Raw genomic sequence first — 26,344 nt, 5'->3', positions numbered from 1 at the left:
GGAATCTGCTTTGGTTATGGGTAATTTTGTGATGGCACAAATGCCATCAGAGAGGGGATTGATGGAGCAAGGACTCATATAAAAGAGACTTTCTCAGAAGCAAACCTCTTATATAACTCGTAACACTGTACTAAATTGTGTATCATATAATTAATATGCACTACATTTCATATTTTAGCAAGATGAAGCTTGCTTACGTTTCTTACTAACAAGTAACCCGAGTGAAACTTAAAATGGCTGCTAACGTGGGAAATTGTACTGCGCATGCGTCAACTGCATTTACGCAAGATGACATTTCTGACGCTTGGAGGGAAGTTTCTGCACCTGCGCAAACACGTCTAAAATGGCCGCTTGAAAGCTCACATGCTAAGCATCTGCTTTGCTGAAACTAAAACAAGATATTTACTAAGTGCTAATGCGGGGAGAGCCTTTATAAGTAAATGGGATTAGAGTAGAGATAGGTGAAATACAGTGAAAATCATTTGATTTTGAAATTAATGTTACTTTTTGATCTCTCTATTAGTTTGTTTTTGGGCCTGTGAGAGAAGCCGAGGTCTGTACCACACGTGACCTCCCACGCAGGCGCAGTAATAACAAGCCAGAAGCCATGATGTGATTCTTGAATCCCGTCCAAGGACGTCTTTGCAACATGTCCTGGAAACCTGCTGCACATCCTGAATATTGAATGGAACAAATGTTATATGTATACTTTTTGTGTGATAAAGATGTGAATTCAGGTGGGAAATAAAGTCTGTGAATAAAAATTAAGAGGCGGGAACATTAAACAAAGAACCAAAGAAATGTATTAAAACTTAGCATGGTGTGATGATCATTTCCAATTCTGTCCAATCAGAATTAGGGGTTTCATAAAACTGAAACATTAAGGGGTGGTACATGCCATTAGAAAGGTATAACTGAGGTAGTTTAGCTAATTAGTTACAACAAAGAGACCATAATGCTGCAGAGCTCGGGATGCTGTCAGAGCAACGAGCGAATGCTGAAGAAAAATCATATTGCAGACTTAGAATTTTAAGCCAATTACTTAGAAGAAGATCGTGGAAGAATCGAGGAGGGAATAAGACAATTATTAGCAGAAGATCGCAGAAGAATCGAGGAGGAAGATAGTGTCAGAGAGGGGTGCAACGCAGGCATCGGATCTAGAAGAGGTCATCTATCCTGTCCTGAATCCTGTCCTGAAGTCCTTGTCACCTGATCTTTCCCAGGGACCCTTCCAGCTCCTAGGCCAAGGGGTTGGTTTCCACACCATTCTAGGTAACTATAGTTCTGTGTAGTATGTCATTGCACTGCTCTCTCTATCCTCTCCTTCCTGAGTACTGTCATTGTGAAACTTTGTTCTAATATAGGTGACTGATTATTGAATTAATTGACTGTTCCTTCCTTGGAGAAACGGAGTTCGTACTGTAAATTTGCTTTTGGCTCACTTGAATTTAACTAGATAAAACATTAAAACTTTTCCTGAGTCTGTGGTTATTTTCAATATAGTAAAGAAAATATAATTCTATGTCATTTCACCATCAACTAGTTCCAACTAATAGATCCATTGACCAAAGGAAATAACTTTCTGATCAGTGAAAGATTTGTTAGAAATTATAGGTAACTAATCTCATAAAAGCATTTTTAAAAATTGACCTCCAGTGGATTTACTAACCTATGTGAACGTGTGTGTTTACAGGCCCAGGTGAGTATATGGTGTTTGAGTGCTTGAGAATGGAAACCCGCTGGATCAGCAGTGCCCCTCCAAGTTCGTTTCTGTCATTCTCTTCATGATATCACCAAAGAAAAGCTGGGCTCCCAAATATTCCTGTACGTTGATCCTAGTTGGTGACAGCGGGTTTCATATGTTGCCAAACGGGACCTGCATCTCCCTGCAACCCTTCAGCTCTAGAGGCGCCATGATAGGAAGCTTTAGAAAGATGAGATTTTCGTGTTAATTTGTCCCTTTTAGTGCTAGAGAATCTGCCCATCACTTATGCACTGAATACTATTGCCCACCATGGGCTGTGTCGTGTTACATAAAAAAGAAAAATATATTGAATTATATAGGGGTAACAGGGTTCTGAGTGACATGAAATAGACAAGGGAAGTGAAGTTCAGCCCCTTAATTAGCTTTTTACCAATCTATAATCTTATGTTATGTCAGCCCCCCGCTCCCCCCAAATCATCTGTCCCTGCTTTCAACTGCTACGCAGGAACGTAGGAGAAATGAGGGAGCCATACATAATATGGTCTCTCCTCCCTATGTCAAATAAAAAAAAATACCTGACCTCCACTCACCCACCCCCACCACTCCCTGTGCCCTCCCTTCCCTCTTCAGAAGCTGTGCTCCCTGCATTCCAGCACTGCTCTTACAGGCTCTCACATAGCCCAGGCAACTGAGCTTGAAATTCCTTTATGACCTTGCAACGTTAAGGTATGAGGTCTGTCGTCCATGGTTGCTTCACAGCTGTGAATTATCACATTTAGACTGTCACATCCACGTTAATGGCTCTCAGTGAGAGGCATACATAACAAAGAAATAGCACTAATGCACTCTGAGAAACAAAGGATCTCATCTATATCATTTCAGGGACTATTCTGACTGCAATACTTAGTGACTGGGGCCATCAGCTTACAGCGCCCGTCAGAGGCTAAGTGATCGGGGCAGGTACCTCGTTGTTCCACCGCTCAAGGGCAGGTTAGGGGGCCTTTCAAGAGCTCGAGTGCCCCCGAAATGAAGATGACACAGAACATAAAGACAGATATTTAGCTATTGTGCACACAAGACTGTTCAGTATAGTCGCAAACTAAAGTGAGAAAGGGCGGACAGGGCTCATAAGACATAACTGATCACAAATGAGTAAGTACAGGGGATGGAAAAATCCCTGAGGAGGGACCCACGTGTGTTCAGGGGGAGAGTTGCAATTAGCTGTGACCACGGATAAGGCCTGATTCACAAATGTAAACTTACACTTTTCGCTGTTTATAAACAAACCTCTTAATAGTGACTAAATGACTGTAATGACTCCCTAGTCAAGGCAGAGAACTCCACACATATATAGAGAGCCCTGTCCTTTCTTTTATGTGCAGAATTCTCCACCAGACATGTGAATCGGGTCCAATGTATTGTTCAATTTATTTTTCTTAAAATCTGAAGACATATTTGGAACAGGAGATGTGCAGCTCAAGGCCATCACTACCCCACTGTAGAAATCTCACTAGGGTTAAGGCTTGCTAATGAGGTTTGTGAATAGTTGTTTAGAAGCTGTATTTCATCTTATCTTCAGATATCTTATCTTCTGTCAGCAGCCTCATGAATTTGAGAGTACTAATACAGCATCCTTCCGCCCAGCCAATAGACATTTTGTGTACCTTCAGTCAGAAGGATTGGCATGTATCAGTGCTTAATTTGAGCCAAGCCAGTGGTCCACGGGTAAAGGTGGTGTTAGAATCCGGGGTCTCTGGTTGGCGCAGGTATGCACTTGCGACAAGCAGGGACCCTTTCCTCTAAATCAGGGCAAAGGATTACTCGTGAAAAATAACCCCTGCTCACCCTCTAGGTAACGTGGCGCGAGCAGTCAGGCTAGATTCCAGAGGGCATAAGGTTAAGCATTTAGGGCGTCCCACAATAACCACCAACCCACCACACAGACACAAGACTGTATTTATCAAAAATAAAGCTCTTTATAGATAGACTCTTCAAGCAGGCTTCAAAATACAGTGTTTCACTTTTAAAGAGGGTTCCAGTTACTTGTATTCAATGTTCCATGAGGCCACAGTTCTTAAAAGGCAATTTTGAGGTGCAATTTCACTATGCTTGGGGTCCGTGCGCACCGTAGCGCTGTTTGTACGCTTCGTACCGGCGTCGGTACGCGTCGTACACCACACGTACGATTCTTTCTTTGCCTCACGCTTCCCGCGTGAGCAAGCGTATGGATATTTAAACTGTACGGGCCGTACAGTCGCAAGTACGCGCCTTCCGGGCTTGGTACGACTCTCGCTAAGCCTCACGTTTCCCACGTGAGCTGCGTACCGGGACGGTAGCGCAGTACGGACTGTACCAAGGAGAGTACGCTTGGAGAGCACAGTACCTTATTCTTTGGGGGAGAGTTCACGGCGGCCTCGGCAGTCGTCAGAGGGGCGTCCCGCGTCGCGTTGCAGTCCCACTTGGTCAGAGGAGAGCTATGCTTGGTGGGGCGCCTCAGGACTCCACGGCACACTTCGAGGTGGAAGGAGGGGCGGCTCGGGGGTGATTTCAGCGGCGCAGGGCTGTCGGCATCATCCAGACGTGGCGAACTTGCGTGTCGTCGATCCTCACGGTGATCTCTACGGCTCGGGGCCACAGAGGCTCGGGGCTTGGAATCCGATAGTCTCTCTTCACGTTGCGAGCTCCGGCTCGAGGGGGCAGCTGTTCACTTTGATCAGGCCAGGCAGGGCAGGCCGTCACGGTGCTCACAGCAGCACAGGCGGGCAGAGGTCACGTTGCTCAGCGAGATGAGGCCACACAAGTTCTCTGGGGTCAGCGTTCGCAAATCACCAGTCGCAGCTTCCTTTCTTCCAGTGAGGGGTAGCGCCCACTGTTCCTGGGGCACAGTTCAGGGGCAAGTTCACCAGCAAGCCCTTGGAGATTGTTCAAACAGCACAAGTTGATTTAAAAGTCTCTCTCAGTCTTTTACTCTCCTTCTTGCAGCAAGGCACCCACCACAGGCCAGTCTCTCAGGCTTAGAGACAGTACTCCTCCATGCAGCTTTCCCAGGTCCTTCTCTTCCGGCAGAGTTTCTTCTTGGCGTAAACAGGATCTGATTTCTTAGGAGCAGGGCTCCTTCTTTTATACACAGTTTCTTTTGTTCTTTGCCGCCAGGGGGCGTGTGCCTGGCTCAGTCCGGTTTTGGAGCACTTTGTTGTGGTGACTCTGCTCTTTCCTTTCAGTGAACAGGGCAGAGACATCAGCTGCTCCACAGGGGGCGGAGCCAGCATTGTGGTGGCAGAGCACAGGTCTATTCAGAGTCAAGGTGTACTCCTCCCACCCATCCTGGTGTAATCTCTCTACCCACCACCTGCCAGCCAGCCTGTCTCCTGGAATTCCCCAGCCCTGCCCGTCACTGAAACTAGGCAGCACACACACACAAAGCAGAGGCGGACTGAAATGGCTAAGTAAGTAAATACTAACTTTCTAAAAGTAGTATTTACAAACACAGGATATTAAAATAAACTTTACTAAAAGAAGTATTTTATTATTCTGAGTTCAGGCATACTAAACTTGACTTTCTACCATGCTCTCTGAGTCTGCTGGGATTACAGCGTGTAGTAATTCCAGCAGCCCATTCTGGCCTATGGAGAGCAGGTAGCCTTCAATAGTGAAAAACGAAAATGGCTGTAATTCACTATTAGGACATGCCACACACATCAGGGCATGTCCTACCTTATACCTACAATGCACCCTGCCCTTGGGACTACCAGAGGGGTGAATAATATGTAGTTAAGGGAAGGTTTGGGGACTGGCAAGTAGGTGCACTTGCGCATTCAGCATGACAGTACCAGACTGCACGCAGGTTCTGCAGTGGCAGACCTTAGACACATTTTACTAGGCCGCTTCTGTGGGTGGCACAACCAGTGCTGCAAGCCCACCAGCAGCCTTTGCATTTACAAGCCCTAGCACTCCTGGTGCACTTTACTAGGGGCTGATAGTAAACCAAATAAGCCAAACATGGACACCAATCAATGTATACACTTTTCATAGGGAGCACTTGCACTGTGGCACTGATTAGCAGTGGCACAGTGCTCTGAGCAGCTAACACCAACAAAACACATGAGGCACATCAGCAAAAAGTGGAAGGGAAACTCACGCCAAGGTGCCAGGTCTAACACGTATCCCCTCCGGCTGAAATGTGGGGGAACTACCCTACCCCAGGGAGTTCCTCTTCACTAAGGCGGAAAAACCTGGACAGACCGTCAGCATTGGCGTGATCTGTGCCAGGGCGATGCTCAAGCGTAAAGTCCATACCCTGTAGGGAGATGGACCACCTCAACAGTTTTGGGTTCTCACCCCTCATTTGCATCAACCATCTGAGGGGCCTGTGGGCGATCTGAACCTGGATGTGAGACCCAAAAAAGTAGGGTCTTAGCTTCTTCAGCGTCCAGACCACAGCAAATGCTTCTCGCTCGGTTGCACTCCACCTTTGTTCCCGTGGAAGTAACCTCCTACTAATGAAGGCTACAGGTTGGTCCCAGCCCTCCTCAGTCATCTGTGAGAGAACAGCCCCTACACCATGCTCTGATGCGTCTGTCTGCTCTAGGAATTCCTTGGAGAAGTGAGGAGCCAAGAGCACGGGCGCCGTGCACATGGCAGTCTTCAGGGTGTCAAAAGCCTTCTGACAGGTGTCAGTCCAGATCACTTTCCTGGGCTGCTTCTTCGAAGTCAGCTCTGTCAAGGGAGCAACAATGCTGCCATATCCCTTGACAAACCTCCTGTAGTACCCTGTGAGTCCTAAAAAGGCCCTCACCTCTGTCTGGGTCTTTGGGGGCTCCCAAGTCAGGGTGGTTTCAATCTTGGGAGGGAGGGGCGCCACCTGGCCGCTCCCCACTAGGTGTCCCAAGTACACCACGGAACCCTGCCCGATCTGACACTTGCTTGCCTTGATTGTGAGGCCTGCCTTACGCAGTGCCATCAACACTTCCCAGAGGTGATGCAGGTGTTCTTTTCATGTGCCACTGAACACTGCGATGTCATCCAGGTAGGCGGCGCTGAACTCGGTCAGCCCAGTCAACACCTGGTTGACCAACCTCTGGAAGGTGGCAGGGGCATTCTTCATCCCAAATGGCATAACCCAGAACTGGAAATGCCCATCCGGTGTGGAGAATGCGGACTTCTCTTTGGCCCCATCAGTCAAGGCGATCTGCCAGTACCCAGATGTCAAATCAAACGTGCTGAGGTACCGTGCAGCCCCTAACCGATCGATGAGCTCATCAGCTCTGGGGATGGGGTGCGCGTCAGTCTTCGTGACTGAATTGAGTCCTCTGTAGTCCACACAGAACCAGAGTTCGGGTGTGGCACCTGGCGCTGCAGCCTTTGGGACCAAGACCACTGGGCTGGCCCAAGGACTGCTGGAGGACTCAACCCCCCCTAGAGCAAGCATCTTTGAGACCTCCTCTTTGATGCAGGCTCTGACCCTGTCAGTCACTCTGTAAGCCTTGTGCTTCACAGGCAAGCTGTCTCCTGTGTCCACATCATGGACGCACCAATCTGTGACACCAGGAAACAGGGAGAACAGGTCAGGAAACTGCCCCAGCAGCTGGCGGCAGTCATCCTGTTGCTCAGGGGTCAGGGTGGGTGAGAGGTTAACTCCATCCACTGACCCGTCTCGCTCTGAGGCTACCAGGAAGTCAGGAAGAGGCTCAGACTCCTCTTCCGCCCCATCATGTGTGGCCAAGAGCATACCCACTTCGGACCTCTCCAAGTGGGGCTTTAGTCGGTTGACATGTAAGACCCTCAAGGGGTTCCTGGGAGACTGCAAGTTCACCAAATAGGTGACAGAACTCTTGCGCTCCACAATCTCAAAGGGTCCGGTCCACTTGTCTTGGAGTGCACAAGGCTCCACAGGGGCCAGGACCCATACCTTTTGTCCAGGTTGAAGCTTAACCAGAGTGGCATTCTGGTCGTACCACCGCTTCATTTCCCCCTGGCTGGCTTCCAGATTTGCCTCAGCAAGTTGCCTGAAACGCCTAGTCTGGTTCCTGAAGGCCAGCATGTAACTGTATACATTCTGAGGAGGTTTCCTGGGAGATTGCTCCCAGCCTTCCTTGACCAGACTAAGAGGTCCTCGTACTGGGTGGCCATACAGAAGCTCAAAGGGACTGAACCCTAGAGACTTCTGTGGCACCTCACGGTACGCAAAGAGAAGGCATGGTAAGAGGACGTCCCACTTACGCCTCATGGGTTCCTCAAGACCCATAATCATGCCCTTTAGGGTTCGGTTGAATCTCTCAACCAACCCGTTTCCTTGGGGATGGTAAGGGGTGGTGAACTTGTATGTTACACCACACTCTTGCCAAAGGGATTTCATATATTTCAATATGAAATTGGTGCCCCTGTCAGACACCACCTCTAGAGGTAATCCCACTCGTGAGAAAATTCCCATTAGTCCCCGTCTCACCACGGGGGCCATCACTGTCCTTAGAGGGATGGCTTCAGGGTACCGGGTGGCATGGTCCACCAAGACCAGGATGAACCTGTTGCCCATGGCTGTCTTGCGGTCCAGTGGCCCCACAATGTCAATCCCCACTCGCTGGAATGGGGTACTGACCACAGGGAAAGGTTGGAGTGGAGCCTTTTGCTTCCTTCCACTCTTATCACTTGCCTGGCAAGTCTGGCAGGTCCTACAATGAGCCTCTGAGCTCTTGTGCATTTGAGGCCAATAAAAGTGGGTGACAAGCCTCTCATAGGTCTTGTCCTGCCCCAAATGCCCTGCTAATGGCACATCGTGAGCCAGCCCCAGTAGGAAGGCTCTGAACTTCTGGGGTACCACCAGCGCACGGGCTGACCCAGGTTCAGCAACCTTAGGCTCTGAGTACAGGAGGTCATTCTCCCAGTAGATGAAATGTGTACCGGACTGATCACCATTGGCTTGGGCTGCAGCCTGCTGCCGCATACCCACAAGAGAGGGGCATTCTTTCTGCTCCCTGCAGAATTCCTCCCTGGAGGGGCCTCCGTCTTGCTGCCAATGGGTCAGCTCAGGCAGGTCCCCCAGTCCGGCTATCTGTTCCCCGGTAGGCTCCAGGGCATCCCCCTCAAAGTCTGCTTCCTCCTGGGCCGTGGGAACTTTTGGGGCCGGTTTCTCGCGCCTCCTGCGCCCTCTCCCTAAGGCCGGTTCCTGGGCCTCTCCCTCAGGCTCCAGGATCTCTTGAACACCCCTACTGGCTGCCATTGACCAGGTGGTCACGCACGCCCAGTCAGGTAAACCCACCATCCGCAGGTGAGCTGTCTTCTCCACCTTTTCCCAAGGGGAGCTCTCCAAAGAATTTCCTAGGAGACAGTCTACAGGCATGGCAGTTCTCACAGCGACTTGCAGAGTACCAGAGACCCCCTCCCACTCAAAGGGAACTTGAGCCATTGGACAATGGCTCTCTGTGTTGTCAGCATTGACAACCCAACAATAGGCATGGGGTACAACCTGCTCTTGAGATACCAGGTGCTGCCGCACTGCAGTCACACTGGCGCCTGTGTCTCGAAGAGCCTCTGCCTTCCTCCCATTGACGGTCACCACTTGCCCATATTTCTTAGTTTTGGAGGGCAAGTAGGTTTCAGGGACCATTTCACTGTCTCCCAATGAGACTAGGGTCAGCTGGACGGGGTCCCACCCACCTTGGACTTCTATCTCCTCCCCAAAGGCTACTGTAGCCACTTGCTTGGGGAAAGCACCAGTGGGTGCTGGTTTCACATACTGGCGACACTTGGGATCACTGGCAAAGTGACCCAGTTCACCACATTTATAACATTGTGGGGGCCCCTTGGGAACAGGTTTAACTGTGGGGGCCCCGGTCTGCTTCGGGGGTGGGGGAGGCTGAGAACCTTTCTGCTGGTTCCCTTGGGTATTACTTTGGGGGCCTTTTGGAAACCCTTTCTGTTTTCCCCTGTCCCCCCCACTCTTCTGCTGGGGACCCTGCCCACCCTTGGCGGAGTCTCCCACTTGACCCTTGTGGACCCTGGTGCTGACCCAGCGGTCCGCCTCTTCAGCAAGCTTCCTAGGGTTAGTCAGCTTGCCATCAATCAGGTGTTGGCGTAGCTCAGGAAAACAATTAAGGGACAAGTGCTCCCATGCAATTAAATCAAAGAGACCTTGGTAATCATTCACTTTGCTACCCTTCACCCAGCCATCCAGTGCTCTGCAGAAAAAGGTTACATACTACACATACATACTCCCCGCGATCTTGGTACACTCCCTGAACCTCTGTCTATATAATTCAGGAGTTAGCCCATATCTGGTCATTATAGCTTCCTTCATGTGGGGGTAAGAGTTATACATGTCAGACGGCAAATCTAAGAGTGTGTCCCGCCCCTCACTGAGGAACCGTCCCCACAACCCCACTCCCCAATCTCTCTCAGGGACCCGGTGGGAAGGCATGGCTACCTCATAGGCTTTGAACCGTTGCCCTATGTCATCATTCTTAAAGTATTCTTTAACTACATCTTTTGGCATGTACACCCTTGACTCTATCTGCACCGGCGTTGCGCTGCCACCAGAGGGAGGGTTTTCCAAACTTTTGGCTTTTATCTCCAGCTCCCTCATTTTCATGTCGTGCTCCATCTGAATTTTTCTTTCTTCCAGAGCCATCTTCTTGGTTTCTAGCTCCAATTGGCCATTTAATTTCAGCTCTGCCAACTTCATTTCATGATCTCTTGTGGCCTGTCTGTCTGCCAGCTCCTCTGGCGACAGGCCTCTGCCAAAATTGTGAACGCTCTCCGCTGGTTCCAATGGTACAACTTCCTCAGTTGCACCCCTTGATTCCATCCAGGCTTTCAGCGCCTTGTAGAGATCTGATTTGTTCCTGCATCCTGCATGTGGAACCTTAAGTTTCTTGCAGAAGTGCTTGAGCTATACTTTTGTGTAGCTGTCCAGTTTTGACTCATCCCATTCCATTCCTACTATTTCAGAGGTTTCAGAGGTCGATTTCTCAATGCTGTTTGGGCCAGGCATGACTCCAAACACAAGGCATCTTCTTTCTTGGCAAGCAAAATTAAAAAGTTCTGTGGCTTAAGCTACTGGACTGTCCTCACTGTGCAATGGCTAGTAATCACTGCGCAGACACCAAAAATGCAAATCCGTAAATCCTCACCGCTGCCACCAATGTTAGAATCCGGGGTCTCTGGTTGGCGCAGGTCTGCACTTGCCACAAGCAGGGACCCTTTACTCTAAGTCAGGGCAAAGGATTACTCGTGAAAAATAACCCCTGCTCACCCTCTAGGTAACGTGGCGCGAGCAGTCAGGCTAGATTCCAGAGGGCATAAGGTTAAGCATTTAGGGCGTCCCACAATAACCACTAACCCACCACACAGAGACACAAGACTGTATTTATCAAAAATAAAGCTCTTTATAGATAGACTCTTCAAGCAGGCTTCAAAATACAGTGTTTCACTTTTAAAGAGGGTTCCAGTTACTTGTATTCAATGTTCCATGAGGCCACAGTTCTTAAAAGGCAATTTTGAGGTGCAATTTCACTATGCTTGGGGTCCGTGGGCACCGTAGCGCTGTTTGTACGCTTCGTACCGGCGTCGGTACGCGTCGTACACCACACGTACGATTCTTTCTTTGCCTCACGCTTCCCGCGTGAGCAAGCGTATGGATATTTAAACTGTACGGGCCGTACAGTCGCAAGTACGCGCCTTCCGGGCTTGGTACGACTCTCGCTAAGCCTCACGTTTCCCACGTGAGCTGCGTACCGGGACGGTAGCGCAGTACGGACCGTACCAATGAGAGTACGCGTCGTACAGGGGCGCTTGGAGAGCACAGTACCTTATTCTTTGGGGGAGAGTTCACTGAGGCCTCGGCAGTCGTCAGAGGGGCGTCCCGCGTCGCGTTGCAGTCCCACTTGGTCAGAGGCCCGCGATGCTTGGTGGGGCGCCTCAGGACTCCACGGCACACTTCGAGGTGGAAGGAGGGGCAGCTCGGGGGTGATTTCAGCAGCGCAGCTCTGTCTGCATCATCCAGACGTGGCGAACTTGCGTGTCGTCGATCCTCACGGTGATCTCTACGGCTCGGGGCCACAGAGGCTCGGGGCTTGGAATCCGACAGTCTCTCTTCACGTTGCGAGCTCCGGCTCGAGGGGGCAGCTGTTCACTTTGTTCAGGCAGGGCAGGCCGTCACGGTGCTCACAGCAGCACAGGCGGGCAGAGGTCACGTTGCTCGGCGAGATGAGGCCACACAAGTTCTCTGGGGTCAGCGTTCCCAAATCACCAGTCGCAGCTTCCTTTCTCCCAGGGAGGGGTAGTGCCCACTGTTCCTGGGGCGCAGTTCAGGGGGCAAGTTCACCAGCAAGCCCTTGAAGATTGTTCAAACAGCACAAGTTGATTTAAAAGTCTCTCTCAGTCTTTTACTCTCCTTCTTGCAGCAAGGCACCCACCACAGGCCAGTCTCTCAGGCTTAGAGACAGTACTCCTCCATGCAGCTTTCCCAGGTCCTTCTCTTCAGGCAGAGTTTCTTCTTGGCGTAAACAGGATCTGATTTCTTAGGAGCAGGCCTCCTTCTTTTATACACAGTTTCTTTTGTTCTTTGTCGCCAGGGAGCCTGTGCCTGGCTCAGTCCGGTTTTGGAGCACTTTGTTGTGGTGACTCTGCTCTTTCCTTTCAGTGCACAGGGCAGAGACATCAGCCGCTCCACAGGGGGCGGAGCCAGCATTGTGGTGGCAGAGCACAGGTCTATTCAGAGTCAAGGTGTACTCCTCCCACCCATCCTTGTGTAATCTCTCTACCCATCACCTGGCAGCCAGCCTGTCTCCTGGAATTCCCAAGCCCTGCTCTTCACTGAAACTAGGCAGCACACACACACAAAGCAGAGGCGGACTGAAATGGCTAAGCAAGTAAATACTAACTTTCTAAAAGTAGTATTTACAAACACAGGATATTAAAAAAAACTTTACTAAAAGAAGTATTTTATTATTCTGAGTTCAGGCATACTAAACTTGACTTTCTACCATGCTCTCTGAGTCCGCTGGGATTACAGCGTGGAGTAATTCCAGCAGCCCATTCTGGCCTATGGAGAGCAGATAGCCTTCAATAGTGAAAAACGAGAATGGCTGTAATTCACTATTAGGACATGCCACACACATCAGGGCATGTCCTACCTTATACCTACAACGCACCCTGCCCATGGGCCTACCAGAGGGGTGACTAATATGTAGTTAAGGGAAGGTTTGGGGACTGGCAAGTAGGTGCACTTGCGCAGTCAGCATGACAGTACCAGACTGCACGCAGGTTCTGCAGTGGCAGACCTTAGACACATTTTACTAGGCCGCTTCTGTGGGTGGCACAACCAGTGCTGCAAGCCCACCAGCAGCATTTGCATTTACAAGCCCTGGCACTCCTGGTGCACTTTACTAGGGGCTGATAGTAAACCAAATAAGCCAAACATGGACACCAATCAATGTATGCACTTTTCATAGGGAGCACTTGCACTGTGGCACTGATTAGCAGTGGCACAGTGCTATGAGCAGCTAACACCAACAAAACACATGAGGCACATCAGCAAAAAGTGGAAGGGAAACTCATGCCAAGGTGCCAGGTCTAACAGGTGGTGAGTGATGTCTGTTCATGCAAAGATAATTGTCTTGAATATAGTCCTGCGTGGGCCCCTTAGGAATAGTCAAACTAGTTCTTACTAAAAATGAACACTCAAGTAAAAAAATCATACATCAATCTCATCCATACTAGGAACTAGTGGTCTTATGTGTGGGGATAAATAGTCCTCTGTGGTGACTCTCGCCTATCAGGGCATTTCAGACTCTAGATTAGCTCCACTAAGTTTTCCTTTCACTCAGATCCTAAATACCAAAGGCCACTTTGGCTCTAACCATCCATCTCCTCTCTTAAGGTGGGAATGGCAGGAATGTCACCATTATGCATGTAACCTTACAGATCAGTTTATAAATCACATGATCATTAACAAAGACAATTCAATTAATTCCAATTACACATTGTTTTGTAATCTAAAAAATGTTTTCATTTGTAAATATGTATTTGTATTTAATATAATATTTGTTGCCATTTTTATGAATAAGTCACACTGTTTTATTATTTGCCTCAATTTACAAAACATGTTGTATTTAAATAATTCTTTAACATGTTTGTGTAGAAAATATATAATTATTACATTTTAATTTGTAACATATTCATAGAATTCTATAGATATAGGTTTTTATATGTTTATTTGGTAATTAGAAAATATAATTATTGTGCATTAAAATACATGTATATTTAAAAACGGTTAATCATTTTTTATGTAATTTTATTTTTAAATTAAATAAAGATATTTTGTCTTTAAATATGTCCCAAATGTATTTTTTTTTTATAAATTAGGTCATTCTAAAGTTCATAAACCTATAATTGATTAATAATCCATGAATATATGAATACATGTAACACATGAATATATGTAATATTTGTTTAAATGGATATATATTATATTACTTATCTAATATTCAATAATGTTTTCAATTTATTATATTGATTATTTATAATATTATTTTAATTGTATATAGAATTGTGTATATAATATTTAATGGATATATTTTTTTAACTTATACTTATTTATTTAATATGATATGTTGTTATATTTATGTGTTTTGAATGATTTATTAGCTAAGGTTTTGTTTTTTATAATGTTTTGGTTATTGACAAACTAATTTTTATATACATTCATTTTTGGTGTATGTATCATAACTGTAACACCTTTAGTATCCAACATCTTTCCCAAAATGGTTTAGATTGGAGTGAGAATAGCAAATGTAACACCTTTAGTATCCAACACCTTCCCCAAAAACGTTTAAGTTGGAGTGGGAATAGTGTATGTAACTTCTTTAGTGCCTAACATCTTCCTTAAAATATTTTCAATTGGACTGAGAATAGTGAATATAACACCTTTATTATCCATCTCCTTCCATGAAATGGTTTAGAGGGTGTGGGAATAGTAAATGTACACCTTTTAGTGGCCAAATGATTCTCTACAATGCATTAAGAAGGAGTTTGCATTGTATTTTTTGCATACTTAGTTAAAATGCATATTTTTTTCCTTGCTAAAAGTAAATAACACACTTTGTAATTTCCTTTATTTAACTTTTGATTGAGTGTATGTGCAGTGGCGGAGGAGGGTCGCCCCGCCTGCTGCAAGTGCAGCAGGCACACACATTAATAAAATAGTAAAAATTACTATTTAATGAATGTGTCCCAGGCATGCTTTGTTACAGCGCGGGGGCATCGGACAGGGCTGATTAGTGCAATTGCACTATTGCTTCAGCCCCTGCCAGTTCGCATGTGAGATTGGTCGGCTGTTTACAGTCAGCCAATCTCACATGCACACTTCAGAGCCTGCAATTCCAAGGCAGAGAAAAGTGGAGAGCCACAAAAGCAGAACATTTTGCCAAGTCAATGTACAATACCTAGAATTAATCCAGTGATATATAACCCGTATTAATGGAAAAATAATATAATCGCTCGTTGAAAGAAACTAATAGCAGATTTAGACAAAAGTTAATGCTTAAGAATCAAAAATATATATTTAGTCGATTCGCTGACAGATGCACCTGTGGCCTAGACCTCATTTCAAGGAGAGATCTCATCCTGGCTTTAACTGATCTCCCTCCTCAAGGGTGGCCCTTTGTATCAATTGGTAGCACAGGAGTTAATTTCTAGGGTCTCTGAACATAGGGGTGACCAGAGGATTTATGTGGTGTCCATGCTCAATGGCACTTTGGCTTAAACATACAGAACAAATGCGGGGAAAGCCAAAGTGCTTATATCTAGCCTGCCGGACTCTGCTCCTTACACAGTTGCCAGACCTGCCAGCTCACACAGTGCCACCGTGTGTCATACAACATCAGCTGTCATCGCACAGTCTCCCGGTGAAGAGCAGACTTCACACAGTAGGAGGAAAGGTAAGTAAGACCTGATTTTACAACTTCCTCTGAGTTTCCTCAGTGGCGTCCCACTGGATTCACGATCTGGCTAGGAATGGCACTCTTGACTGGTGCAGACTTGACCTGGGTCACCCACCTGTACTATTCAGGTACATTGTGGAAGTTCTCGAAACACAGAGAAGAATACCAGATCCCAGAGTGAACTTTCTGACACAGCCCTCAATCGCTTTGCCATTGATCACGGATTGGTAACCCATTGAGCCTGAAACTAACAGGACACTTCAGGCATTACATACTCCTTCGGTGAACCAGGAAAATTATAATATCCTTATATCGGGTCATTTGGGTATCTGTTGGACATGACATGGAGACACTGGAGAAAAACCGGGGAGGCGATCTGGTAGAGGGCTTTTAGATTAAGGATGTGCTTTCCTTCCCCAAAGTCTGCAGAAATTAGTGTTTCAGCCCCTTCATTTCAATTATGTGCACTGTACTTAGAACTGCAACTAAGCTGATTTCTATCTCAAGATGTGAGTCTGTTCCCGATCCCACAAGTTCTGGTCAGAAGTGACTGGAATCATGTCCGCTTCGACAGATTGGTGTGAGCTGTATTACCCCGGAACATGCCTCCTAGATTTGGTGCCCCGTCCCAAGGCCTAAAGCTCTAACTACTATAGGTTTCCCTTTTGCATGCCAAGAAACTAACAGTGATGAAATGGCAATCCGCACAGCCTCCCAGGATAGTGGTCTCCTGGAAGTCAGAGCTGATGAATGCAAAGAAGGAAGTGTGCTGAAAGCTCCAGAGGTTGGGATCTGATTCTGAACAGGTGGACACAAACATAGATTCAATCATAACAGACCTGATCCCCAAATTAGATGAGAGGCAACCATGATTGGATATTGGTGTCTGTTTGCAGGTGTGTTTATGTGTGCAGTTGGGGGTTCTTTAATGTTTCTCTTCCTATCTAATTGCTTGGAGATACTTTTAATGTCTTTATCTGTGGCTTTTTCCCACGCATGCATAGTACCCTTTTTCCATAAACTGTACTCATCTATATCCTAGTAGAAATTAAGCCTGCCTATTGGATGACTTTGCCAGGTGGCTTTTATTGTTGATTACTTTTTGCTAAAACAGATGATATGTATGCTCCTATATTTCAAATTAATATTATTAGTTGGAACCCAATATCAACAGAGATCTGGCAGAAACCACTACAATTTAAGGAACAGAGGAAAGAGAATTAACTTACTGCATCGATAATCCTTGAAAGAAGCATTGCAGAGCGGTTGAGGGGTTCCCATCGATGAGTGACGCTCAGGGCCTTAGAACTCTGCCCAGGGCAGAGGCAGCAAGGGGCATTCAAGTGAAGCCTGGACTGGACAGAAAAAGTGAAAGGGACCTTTAGGTACAGGCTGGCAACCAAGTAAAGTGCAGTTTGTGAGAGAATGCCATGGAGAAATGCAACTAGTACCATATTGCTTGCCCATTTGTTTAGTTATTGCTCCTCTGTCCTTTATGTTTTTTCGTTTTTTTAACATGTTTCTTTTCTGCTTTAATATGATTTCTATTTAATTAATATGTTGTCTAGATTGCTAATCTTTAACGCAGCATACAAACTTTGATTTGTGTATCTTAGTTATTTTTTATTTTACACTGTTTCATTTCACTTCTGTTTTCCTTTTATTTTCCCCTTTGTCACACACTACCGCATTGGACTAGTGGTAAGCACAGGGCTTTAAGTGGGCTGGGTATCACCAGTGCTGAGCACCGGCAGTTTAAAGGGGGCCTCGAAGGGTCTCTATCGGGCTCTGTTTTGTGCCCCGTCACAGACTGACTGTTTTTTTTCCGGACTGCAGTGACAGCAGGCACATCGATGTGTGTGTGCTCACACTGCTCACTTCTTACTAGTGGAGAAGTTATGGCATGACGTCATGTCAGGTGAGGGTTGAAGGGGAAGGGAAATCCTTTAAAGAGAGTCATTTTCTCTCTGGATCTCCCTTCTCTTTTTTAAACTCAGGAGCAGCAACATTGCCGTGGCATCACCAGGGCTGTAACTGGAAGCTTTTTCAATATTATATACAAGCCATAGTTACTGCTTATTTATCTTCTGCAACTAACAATCATTGAAAAAGCCAATAGTCCTGACTTGTTGTACGTATGATGTTACTTGTTGTATCATATATCTGGATGCAATGACAGAAACAGCAAAATACAAGTTGGGCGGCACACTATGCTAAGCCCAGATTTTTAGCTTATGTGTTTTTAAGCCACGCCCTTAATTACATTGGCCCTGCCCCTCTGAGAGACACCCCAGTTTTTTCACCCCACTTAAAGCCCTGGGTAAGTAGTTAGTGACAGGAAAGAGCAAACAAGGGGATTAAAGCTAGACTGAATAAGAAAAGGTGCAGCTAGAGAAGTGCTGTGTAGGTCTGGTGTTCGCCACATTTTGTTTAGCCTAAAAATCATTGAAAATACATACATATATACTGGGGGTTTCTATCAGCCCTCTTCATCCATTAGTCTGTTCAACTGTCATTCACATTTTGCTTCCACACATCAGCAAACAGCATGGGGCAATGGGTCAGCAGTCTTCAGTTTTTAGCTTCCTTCTGAATGAGTGATGGCATGCGGCCCAAGCACAATGTCGTTATCCACACAGAAAAGAGTCAATTTCAGTGCAGGGACTGTCTTTGCTTTATTTAATATTTTTAAAGTTTTCTCAACATTCTTTGGCAAGGATTTGGCCTGTGTCATGAGAATGTTCATAGTGAGGCGTACAGAGATGCCAGTAAGTGATGCTGAAACGATGTGTGTCCATGTCTACTTCTACAGCTGTATGGTTTTCGTTTTTCACTACATGGGGACACTATCGCCAAAGTTTTTTGAAGGCATGGTCATTCGAAGAATTAAATTATAATTGCATTGCAGTTTCTTGTTTTTCAATCTAAATGCTTTACGTTGTCCAGGCAATACAACAGATAAGAAATAAAACACCAAAATTTGAAACACAGGTGCTGTGCTAGGTTATAGATGTTGTATTTTGTTCAAAGCAAACGGATCAGTGAAGAGTTGCATGGCAGGCTGCATTTTCCAGCATGAGAAGTCTGTCTTTTATATCTACATTCAAGATTAGTATAAATGAAACAGTACAGTGACAAGATGATAATTAGCTAAAACGTTTATGAATTATGAATAAAGCACTTATAGGCTAATGTATATATCCATCCTATAATCACTGTAAATGAAAAACGGTAAATAAACCACGGATGTTTATCGAACAATCACTGTAGAGTGATTCTTGCCACACTTCAGACACCAAGTCTTCTTTTCTTGTGCTGTGGTCTTGTTAAACCCTATCTCTATTGCATTGCTTTGTTCACACATTCTCCTTAGCATAACAGAAGTTACTTCCCTTATATCTAGGTTTTCTGCTATGCCTGCGGTTCCAGTTTTTTGTAATTTTACATTTCCCTCATGCTGGTTAGTTTTGCATTTCTTTCCTTTTACAGTGGCATGGCTGTGCTCGTGCCCACTGTATATAGTCGACCAAGGTCACACATGCAAGGATGAAATTATATATATTTTTTGCATTTCTCATCCAAATAATAAACTCCCATGATAGCTGTGCACGAATGCCCCTTCACCGAAGGCCGCTGCGCCTCTGGATTCTCCGATTTTACAATTTGTGATCAATTACTGGCCTTTCTATGTCTGGCTGTCAAGAAGCTTTAGCTCTCTTGACAGCCTCATATAATGTAGAAAACCAGATAAAAATTGCATGAACATACACGTAAGTAAGGGAAATAAGTGTGTGAAAGATGTAAAGAGGGCAGGGTAGAAATACTCTGACCCTCTAGTGTTGCTTAGGGGGTCCCAGAAGGACCCCCTGGGGCCCCCTTTTTTTTTTTTTTAAACGGCGAAATGCGCGCAGGGTGCGCGTATCCGGCAGGAAAAAAAAAACCACCCGAAGCGCGGGCATCCGCGCTTCGTTAATAATTAGCCCCCGGGGGGCAAAATCTGTAAAAATGAATGGGGGGCCCCCAGCCCCGGGGACTGCTACTCCCCAGGGCTAGAAAATAGACAGGGTGGGGGGACCACAACCCCCCGGGGCTTTATTGTTTGAGGGAGGGGGGCTGCGTGGCCCCCCTCCTGGAGCCCTTGAGGGCCCTGGGGACCGCCACCCCCCAGGGCCAGCTCCTACAGTGTCCTGGGGTGCCCACCCCCAGGACACTGTTGTTTGTTATGAGAGGGTGGGAGTCTCCCGCCCTCCCATAGCAAACTTCGTTAGGATTTTGAAAGAGAGAGCAGGGAAACCTGCTTTCTCTTTCAAAATCCAAACGATATTGCTTTTCCACACGGGGAGCTGCATGTCAGCAGCTCCCCATGTGGAAAAGCAATGCCGGCTCCCGAAGGATGCGGGGAGCCGGCTGGGACTGTGGGGGCGTTGGGGCAAAGTTTTTTAATAAACCCCGGGGGATGGGGTCCCCGGGGATAATAAAAATTAGTGATGGGGTAAAAAATTTTTTTACGGTAAAATTAGGAGTCGCGCATCCTAACGCGTTGGGTGCACGATTTCTCTCGCGTAGGGTGCGCGGTTCCTAACGCATTGGGGGCGCGGATCCAAGGAAAAAAAACTCGCGCAGGGATCGAGAAAGGTCCGAATCCCCCAAAAAATATATATAAAAAAATAATGTATTGAAAATATAGTTTAAAAAATATTTAAAAAAAAATATTTTTAAAAAATTTACAATTTTTTTAAAACAAAAAAACATTAAAAACATAATATTTTTTAATTTTTAAAAGAATTATTAGAAAAAGTAAGTGAAAAAAATTATGGAAAAACTATATAAAAAACACACAATTAAAGGAATTGACACACTGAAATAGAAAAATTTAGAAATCCAATGAAAATCATTAAACATCATCGCTTTAGAGATAAGTTATAGATAGGAATTAGCATTTAAAAAAACCTTTGAAATTCACTGAAAAAAACATAGGTTTCATGCACGTTATAGTTAGGAATTGGCATTTAAAAAACCTTAGAAATTCACTGAAAAAACCATAGGTTTCAGGGGTGTTATAGTTAGCTGGACATTTCCCTCGTACAAAACCCTAGAAATTCCCCCGTTATAGTTAGTTCAGCTAACTATAACTCGCGCCCCCGCAATGCACTGCTGATGACGTCACATATTACATCACTCATGACATGGTCAGTGACATCACTGATGACATCACTGATGACATCTCAAATGACATCACTGATGACATCATCCAGTGACTGTGTGTTTCTGTAAAGTTTAAATATGTTTTATATATATAGGGAAAGGCCTATGGAAGAATGAGTGGGTGTATAAGATTATTTGTATGCCTTATCTAAAGATTTTTTGTTCTGTCCACCAATTTTGTTTGTGGCAGGCATTTTAGCTAGCCATGTGCTCACCATGTGCTTTCTCCCTCTTCACTATTGCCTGCACGTGTATTCTGCTTGTGTCATCAGTTACAGTTAACTCCTTCAGCATTGAGCCAGAGCACTGCACATGCTCAGAAAGGCCTGTAGCTGCTAGAATGCACCTGCTCTTAGGGTAACTGTCAGGCTATTTTAACTAATGTCAGCAACTCTGTTACTCCACCTCCTTTGTTGACTAAGTATTTTCTGTTCGTCCTTATATGTGTAATAGCTATTCATGTGTATACTTGTACTCTTTTTGAGTCTTCATGCTTACTCAGCTATAAACTGGGCATAAAAGACCCATGATTTCTGTACTCTGGGGACTGCCTCATACAGTGGCCTGAGGGTACCATATTGACGCAGTCTCCCTCATGTGAGGTTAATAAACTTGTTATTTTGATATTCCAGCTTCCGTGCCAATCTCTACTTTGTTGGTTTAAAGAACCAGTGGACAGATAAGGGTTAACCCTGTACGGTGGGCCCCTAAAAAGGCTCATTTCCACACATTTTGCACTAAAAAATAGCGCCAAATACCTAATTGGCATTTATCATAATTTTGTGTCACTTTAGAGGAATTTCGCACATGCATCTTCCATGCCCCAGTTAATGCATGTTAATATTCTAAGCTCATAACTACACAGTCTGACCCCTGGGTTAGTGCCTGTTGAGATAAGGTGAAGGAAATGTTTCTATTGTTGCAAGACAGTTTTTTCTTGTCTTACAGGCCTCTGTGTAGTTGTCGGTCCTGATCTATCAGTCAAGAATAAACTACTATTGATTCAAAGGTCCTTTCCTGTTTTACCAGGAGATCGCTTAATCACAATCTTGTACATTGCATCCACTATGTTGACTATAGCTTGTGAGAGCCTACTACAACTGTGGGTCAGTCGATGGCATACAGAAAATTGCTGACTCCCAGCTCTACCTGAGGTCTTGGGAATTACACTCTTAATGTACTCTAGAGCCGACCTGCTATATGGCATATTCATCTGCAAGCTGAATGTGTCTTCTGGAACCTGTTGGTACCTTTATGTCTTCCAGTTGGTCCTGTCATCTTTCTTGCTTTTAGGAATGCTTTAGGACAATTACTTATAACTTTTGGGATTGTTAACTCCCATTTCTCTAGTGCTTCCACAGTGGTTTCAAAATCAGTGAGAATGTACTTTAGACATTATTAGTGATTATTAGAAGGATTTTTTTCTGAATCGTAGTTTAGCAAAGTCTTGATTTACACCTCAAAATGAAAAAACAATTTATTATATGTATTACTATTTCATGGAATACTGATAAATATTTATAATACATATGCCTAAAGCAGTCTTCACTTTGCATAAGGGGTCGGCCCATAGTGCATTGCGTTTGGCAAGGACCTTTCATTCTTTTAAATTGGATTTGCAAATCTAGCGCAAACTGTATATATTCCAATTCTAATATTGGCTTAGGAATTCCTGACACCTAAATGGTGACCAGGGTACACGGTTCCTGTGTCAGTACTGCAGTTGCTCACTGCCATTTTCAGGTATTAAGAGTCAGGTATGTGTGACTCAGAAATAAGACTTTCGAATTCTGCAAGCTTTTCTGTTTTTGTTTTTTCAATTTAAACTATGGGTACCCCTTTGAGGGTCCCCCTCCCCACTATGACCTGAGAGTCAGGGTGTGTCTACCCTTCCACTTATAGGCTCTTTTTTGATAATGTTCATTGCACCAGGACTGTGCCCCATTCTGAAATGACTGCCACAAGAGACATTTTTGCAGTACCGCAGCCTAGTAAAGAAGTAAATTCATTCATTAATAAAAATCATCACAATGTACAAAACAAAGATACAAATTTGATTTTAGCATACATAAAGTTGCAGCAATTTGTTCGTAAAAATTAGCAGTGTGAAGATTGCCATTAAGTTAAAATCCAGCTATTCTCCTAATTAAATGGCAAGAAAATCTGAATTTCATTACATGACAGGAGGCTACCATTATGCATTATTCCTTTAATGCCACTCCACGCAGCCACTTAAAAGTCATACATCATAAAGAAAACTGTTCCAGAACAGAACGTTCAAGGCATATAAAAGGCTCATGCACATAAAAGTCTGCCTCTTTTAAATGTGGCTCCCTTAGCTAAGTACCTTCATTTTATATCTTTATTTACCTTGCTTTTACTAGCATTCTGGTTGATTTCCAATATACAGTAACACCCTCTAACTTAATTTACTCTTTATTTCAATGTATTCTTATGTCGTCTCACCTCCTTTCTTTGAGTGCACTGTGTGTTGGCTTAGCCGGGAGCTGGCTCCGGACTTTGTTTGGGGCTTTCACAGGTCCCTCCTGGCAGAGGCTAACAATATCCCACCCTCCCATCCAAATTGAGGATGAGGTTGCACATAAAAAAACGGCTATAGTGATTGGACTAATTTGTGAAAGTGTTTAAAGATTTTTTTTTAAAGCAAAGACGAAATGAAGTAATACGACATGTTATAATGAATGTTAGGTTATTAAAGCAAACTTTTATTATGTTATAGTTAGCTCATGGTTCAATTGCTCTTTACGATTTTGCTAGAAATTCTGAGATGTAGCATTAACATCTGCCCTTATTTTCAGATAACGTCCAATAGTCCATTTCGGTATGGAGTATCCGCATCCTCATTCTCCTATGAAGTTTTATTTGTCTGATGTTTTTCCATTGTCATTGGATTTATTTTCATTTCAACATGAAAGAAGAGTTTTGTCCGCAATTCAAAGAGGGAGACTGTTATGTGCATGAGCCTATTATATGCCTTGAAGGTTCTGCTCTGGAACAGTTTTCTTTATAATGTATGACTTTTAAGTTGCTGCGTGAAGTGGCATTAAAGGATAATACATAATGTTAGCCTCCGTGTCTTTAATGAAAATCAGATTCTCTTGGCATTTAATTAGGGGAATCGCTATTCTTTATTGCTCATTAATTAAAATCAATGCAATGTACACAACAATGATAACAATTTGCATTTAGCATAGATAAAGTTACAGCAATTTTTGGGAAAATGTGCAGTGTGAAGATAGCCATTTTGTTAAAATCCAGTGCTAGCATTAGGTGCATTTTAAACATTTATGACAAGGGACATTCACATGAACGGCTGTAGTCTAAAATACGACCTAATGCAAAGAGTTTTGCTTTGAAGCGTTCATGGTCCTTGTGGTGCGACCAACACTGCAGCTAGATGAAAACAATCAATGGATTTTTTATGGGGCTGGGGTTTACTGTAGAAGCAGCCATTTCACTTGCAGCAGAAACTTAGTGGCCCTTCAGAAAAGCTGAATGCTGTGACCATGCAGGAGTGCCATTACTGCAGGGCAACAGGGCCTAATTTGGAGGGCCCCCAGGGTAGGCTGTAACAGCTCCTGTCTGATGTTTATCATCATCAAAAAGCTTTATTTCGACAGTTTGTCATAAAAGCACAACAATACAACAGATATCGCACAATAAATAACACATAATACAATACAATTACGAGATAAAAGCTTATTAAATTCCATATACTGTCTAATATCTAAAAGTTTATAAGAAAAACACATTACTGTAACAACTGTTTCCTTGCAGTTCTTATCCTCCAAGCCCAACCCAAAAATTTAGCCATACAACAGGTAAAAAGGGGACAGGCATCTGAGCGCAATATGCGTAGAGCTTCCAAATGTGATCTTGTGCCTAGACTCCTACATAGAGGCTTCAACCATCTCGACCTGGGCGCAGAATAAGCATGGCACTCAAACAACAAATGAGCTATAGACTCCACCCTTGAGTCACAAAAGGGGCAATAAGGAATGGTTTGGAATGGAGGTTTCCAAGTAGACGTGAAGAATCCTAGAGGAAGAACACCCACCCTGAATTTAAAGTATAGTGCTCTGTCACCCGGGTTGAGGATTGAATCCAGGTAAGGTTCTCTGAAAGGGAGCTCCTTAACTAGCAGAAACTGGGCGACATATTTGCAATGATTAGGGTTACACAACCTCTCATTATCCACCCAGAGCCAATAAACCTTCTTAAGCATTTGTTTTGAGGGAGCTGTTCTGTTGACCCAAGCCTCTCCTAAACCCAGCTCATAAAGAAGTCGCTTAACCTCCCTGAGCCAGGTTACCTTATACCAGACAGATAAGGATAAAATTTCGCTGAGGGCATCTGCATAGGTACTCAATTCAGGGACATTCCATATCCTGGCCCATAATAAAAGGGGACGTAGCCTAGCTTGCTCGGAAATTGGGCGTGTGCCTGCATCTAGCAAGAGGGGAATTGTAGGGGTACTGTTGGGTAACTTCATAAGATCTTTGTGGAAATTATTTTCAAGGTGTGTCAAGATATCAACTCTTTGTGTACCCCACAGTTCCGCACCATACAAAGCTGCACTCACCACCCTTGCCCTGTAGATATCAAGTAGTGCCCCAATAGGTTTTAAAGCGGAGGCACGTTGTTGCTTGAGCAGGGCCCCTGAGACCCTCTTATGGGTCAAAAACACCTTTTGGTGGTGCGGCTTCCAACTCATATTAACACACAGTCGAATACCTAGGTAGTCAAATTCGTTGACTCTATCAAGAGAAACAGAGTCCAAGGTAGGAGGAACAACCGCTTTCCTGGGAGGGTTAAGAACAAGGAATTTGGCCTTGCTTATGTTTATAGACAGGCCCTTGGTATCACAAAAGGCCTTAAAGCTAGAAAGCAACTTTTGGATACCTACTGGTGACTTTGAAATTAGGAGGGTATCATCCGCAAAAAGGAGCGTAGGAACTTTCCTACCAGCCAAGGATGGTGCATCTGACGGCTGTTGAAGCAGATGGTCCACCACTCCGTTAACATAAAGAGAGAACAGAGTGGGGGCAAGCACACATCCCTGGCGGACGCCCCTATCTACGGAAATACGAGATGTCTTCTCCCCCTGGGTACCCCATTTAATCTGAGCAAAGTTGCTTTCATGGAACTTTATGTGCAAGGCCAACAAATAGGGAGGTATACCCAACCTACCTAAGACATTCCACAATTGGACTCGAGGGACCAGGTCGAAGGCAGTTCGCAAGTCTATAAAGACTAAATACAAGCTGCCCCCACCCAGCACGACCACTTTCCAGTATATCATTAAAAGGCGAAACGTCTGTTCGATGGTGCCCATCCCTGATCTAAAACCTGCCTGGAGATCTGACAGAACCTGGTTTTCTTCGACCCACTGCAGAATCCTGCCTAGTATCACTTTGCCCGCAACCTTTTGTGTTGAGTCAAGCAGGCTAATAGGGCGATAATTAGCTGGGTCGTC

At 45.0% G+C, this 26,344-nt stretch overlaps 1 protein-coding gene across 5 annotated transcripts in view; it reads right to left on the bottom strand.

Annotated features, from left to right (window-relative positions):
• LOC146867287 (tyrosine-protein kinase STYK1-like) overlaps positions 1–26,344 on the bottom strand; it is a 340,395-nt gene that overhangs the window by 150,119 nt on the left and 163,932 nt on the right. For 3 of the 5 annotated variants that reach the window (XM_085604031.1, XM_085604025.1, XM_085604037.1), the window contains one exon: positions 16,872–16,997. In XM_085604031.1, the coding sequence (XP_085460157.1) occupies positions 16,872–16,923 (52 nt within the window). In that variant the 5' untranslated portion in view covers positions 16,924–16,997. The remainder of the gene's footprint in view (positions 1–16,871; positions 16,998–26,344) is intronic. The other 2 variants (XM_085604040.1, XM_085604035.1) reach the window with 1 other exon arrangement.

The sequence above is a fragment of the Triturus cristatus genome, chromosome 1_2, assembly GCF_964204655.1.
Source record: "Triturus cristatus chromosome 1_2, aTriCri1.1, whole genome shotgun sequence".
Taxonomy (NCBI): Eukaryota; Metazoa; Chordata; class Amphibia; order Caudata; family Salamandridae; genus Triturus; species Triturus cristatus.
Note: the sequence above shows the minus strand (reverse complement) of the source record. Positions and strands in the feature narration are given on the sequence as shown.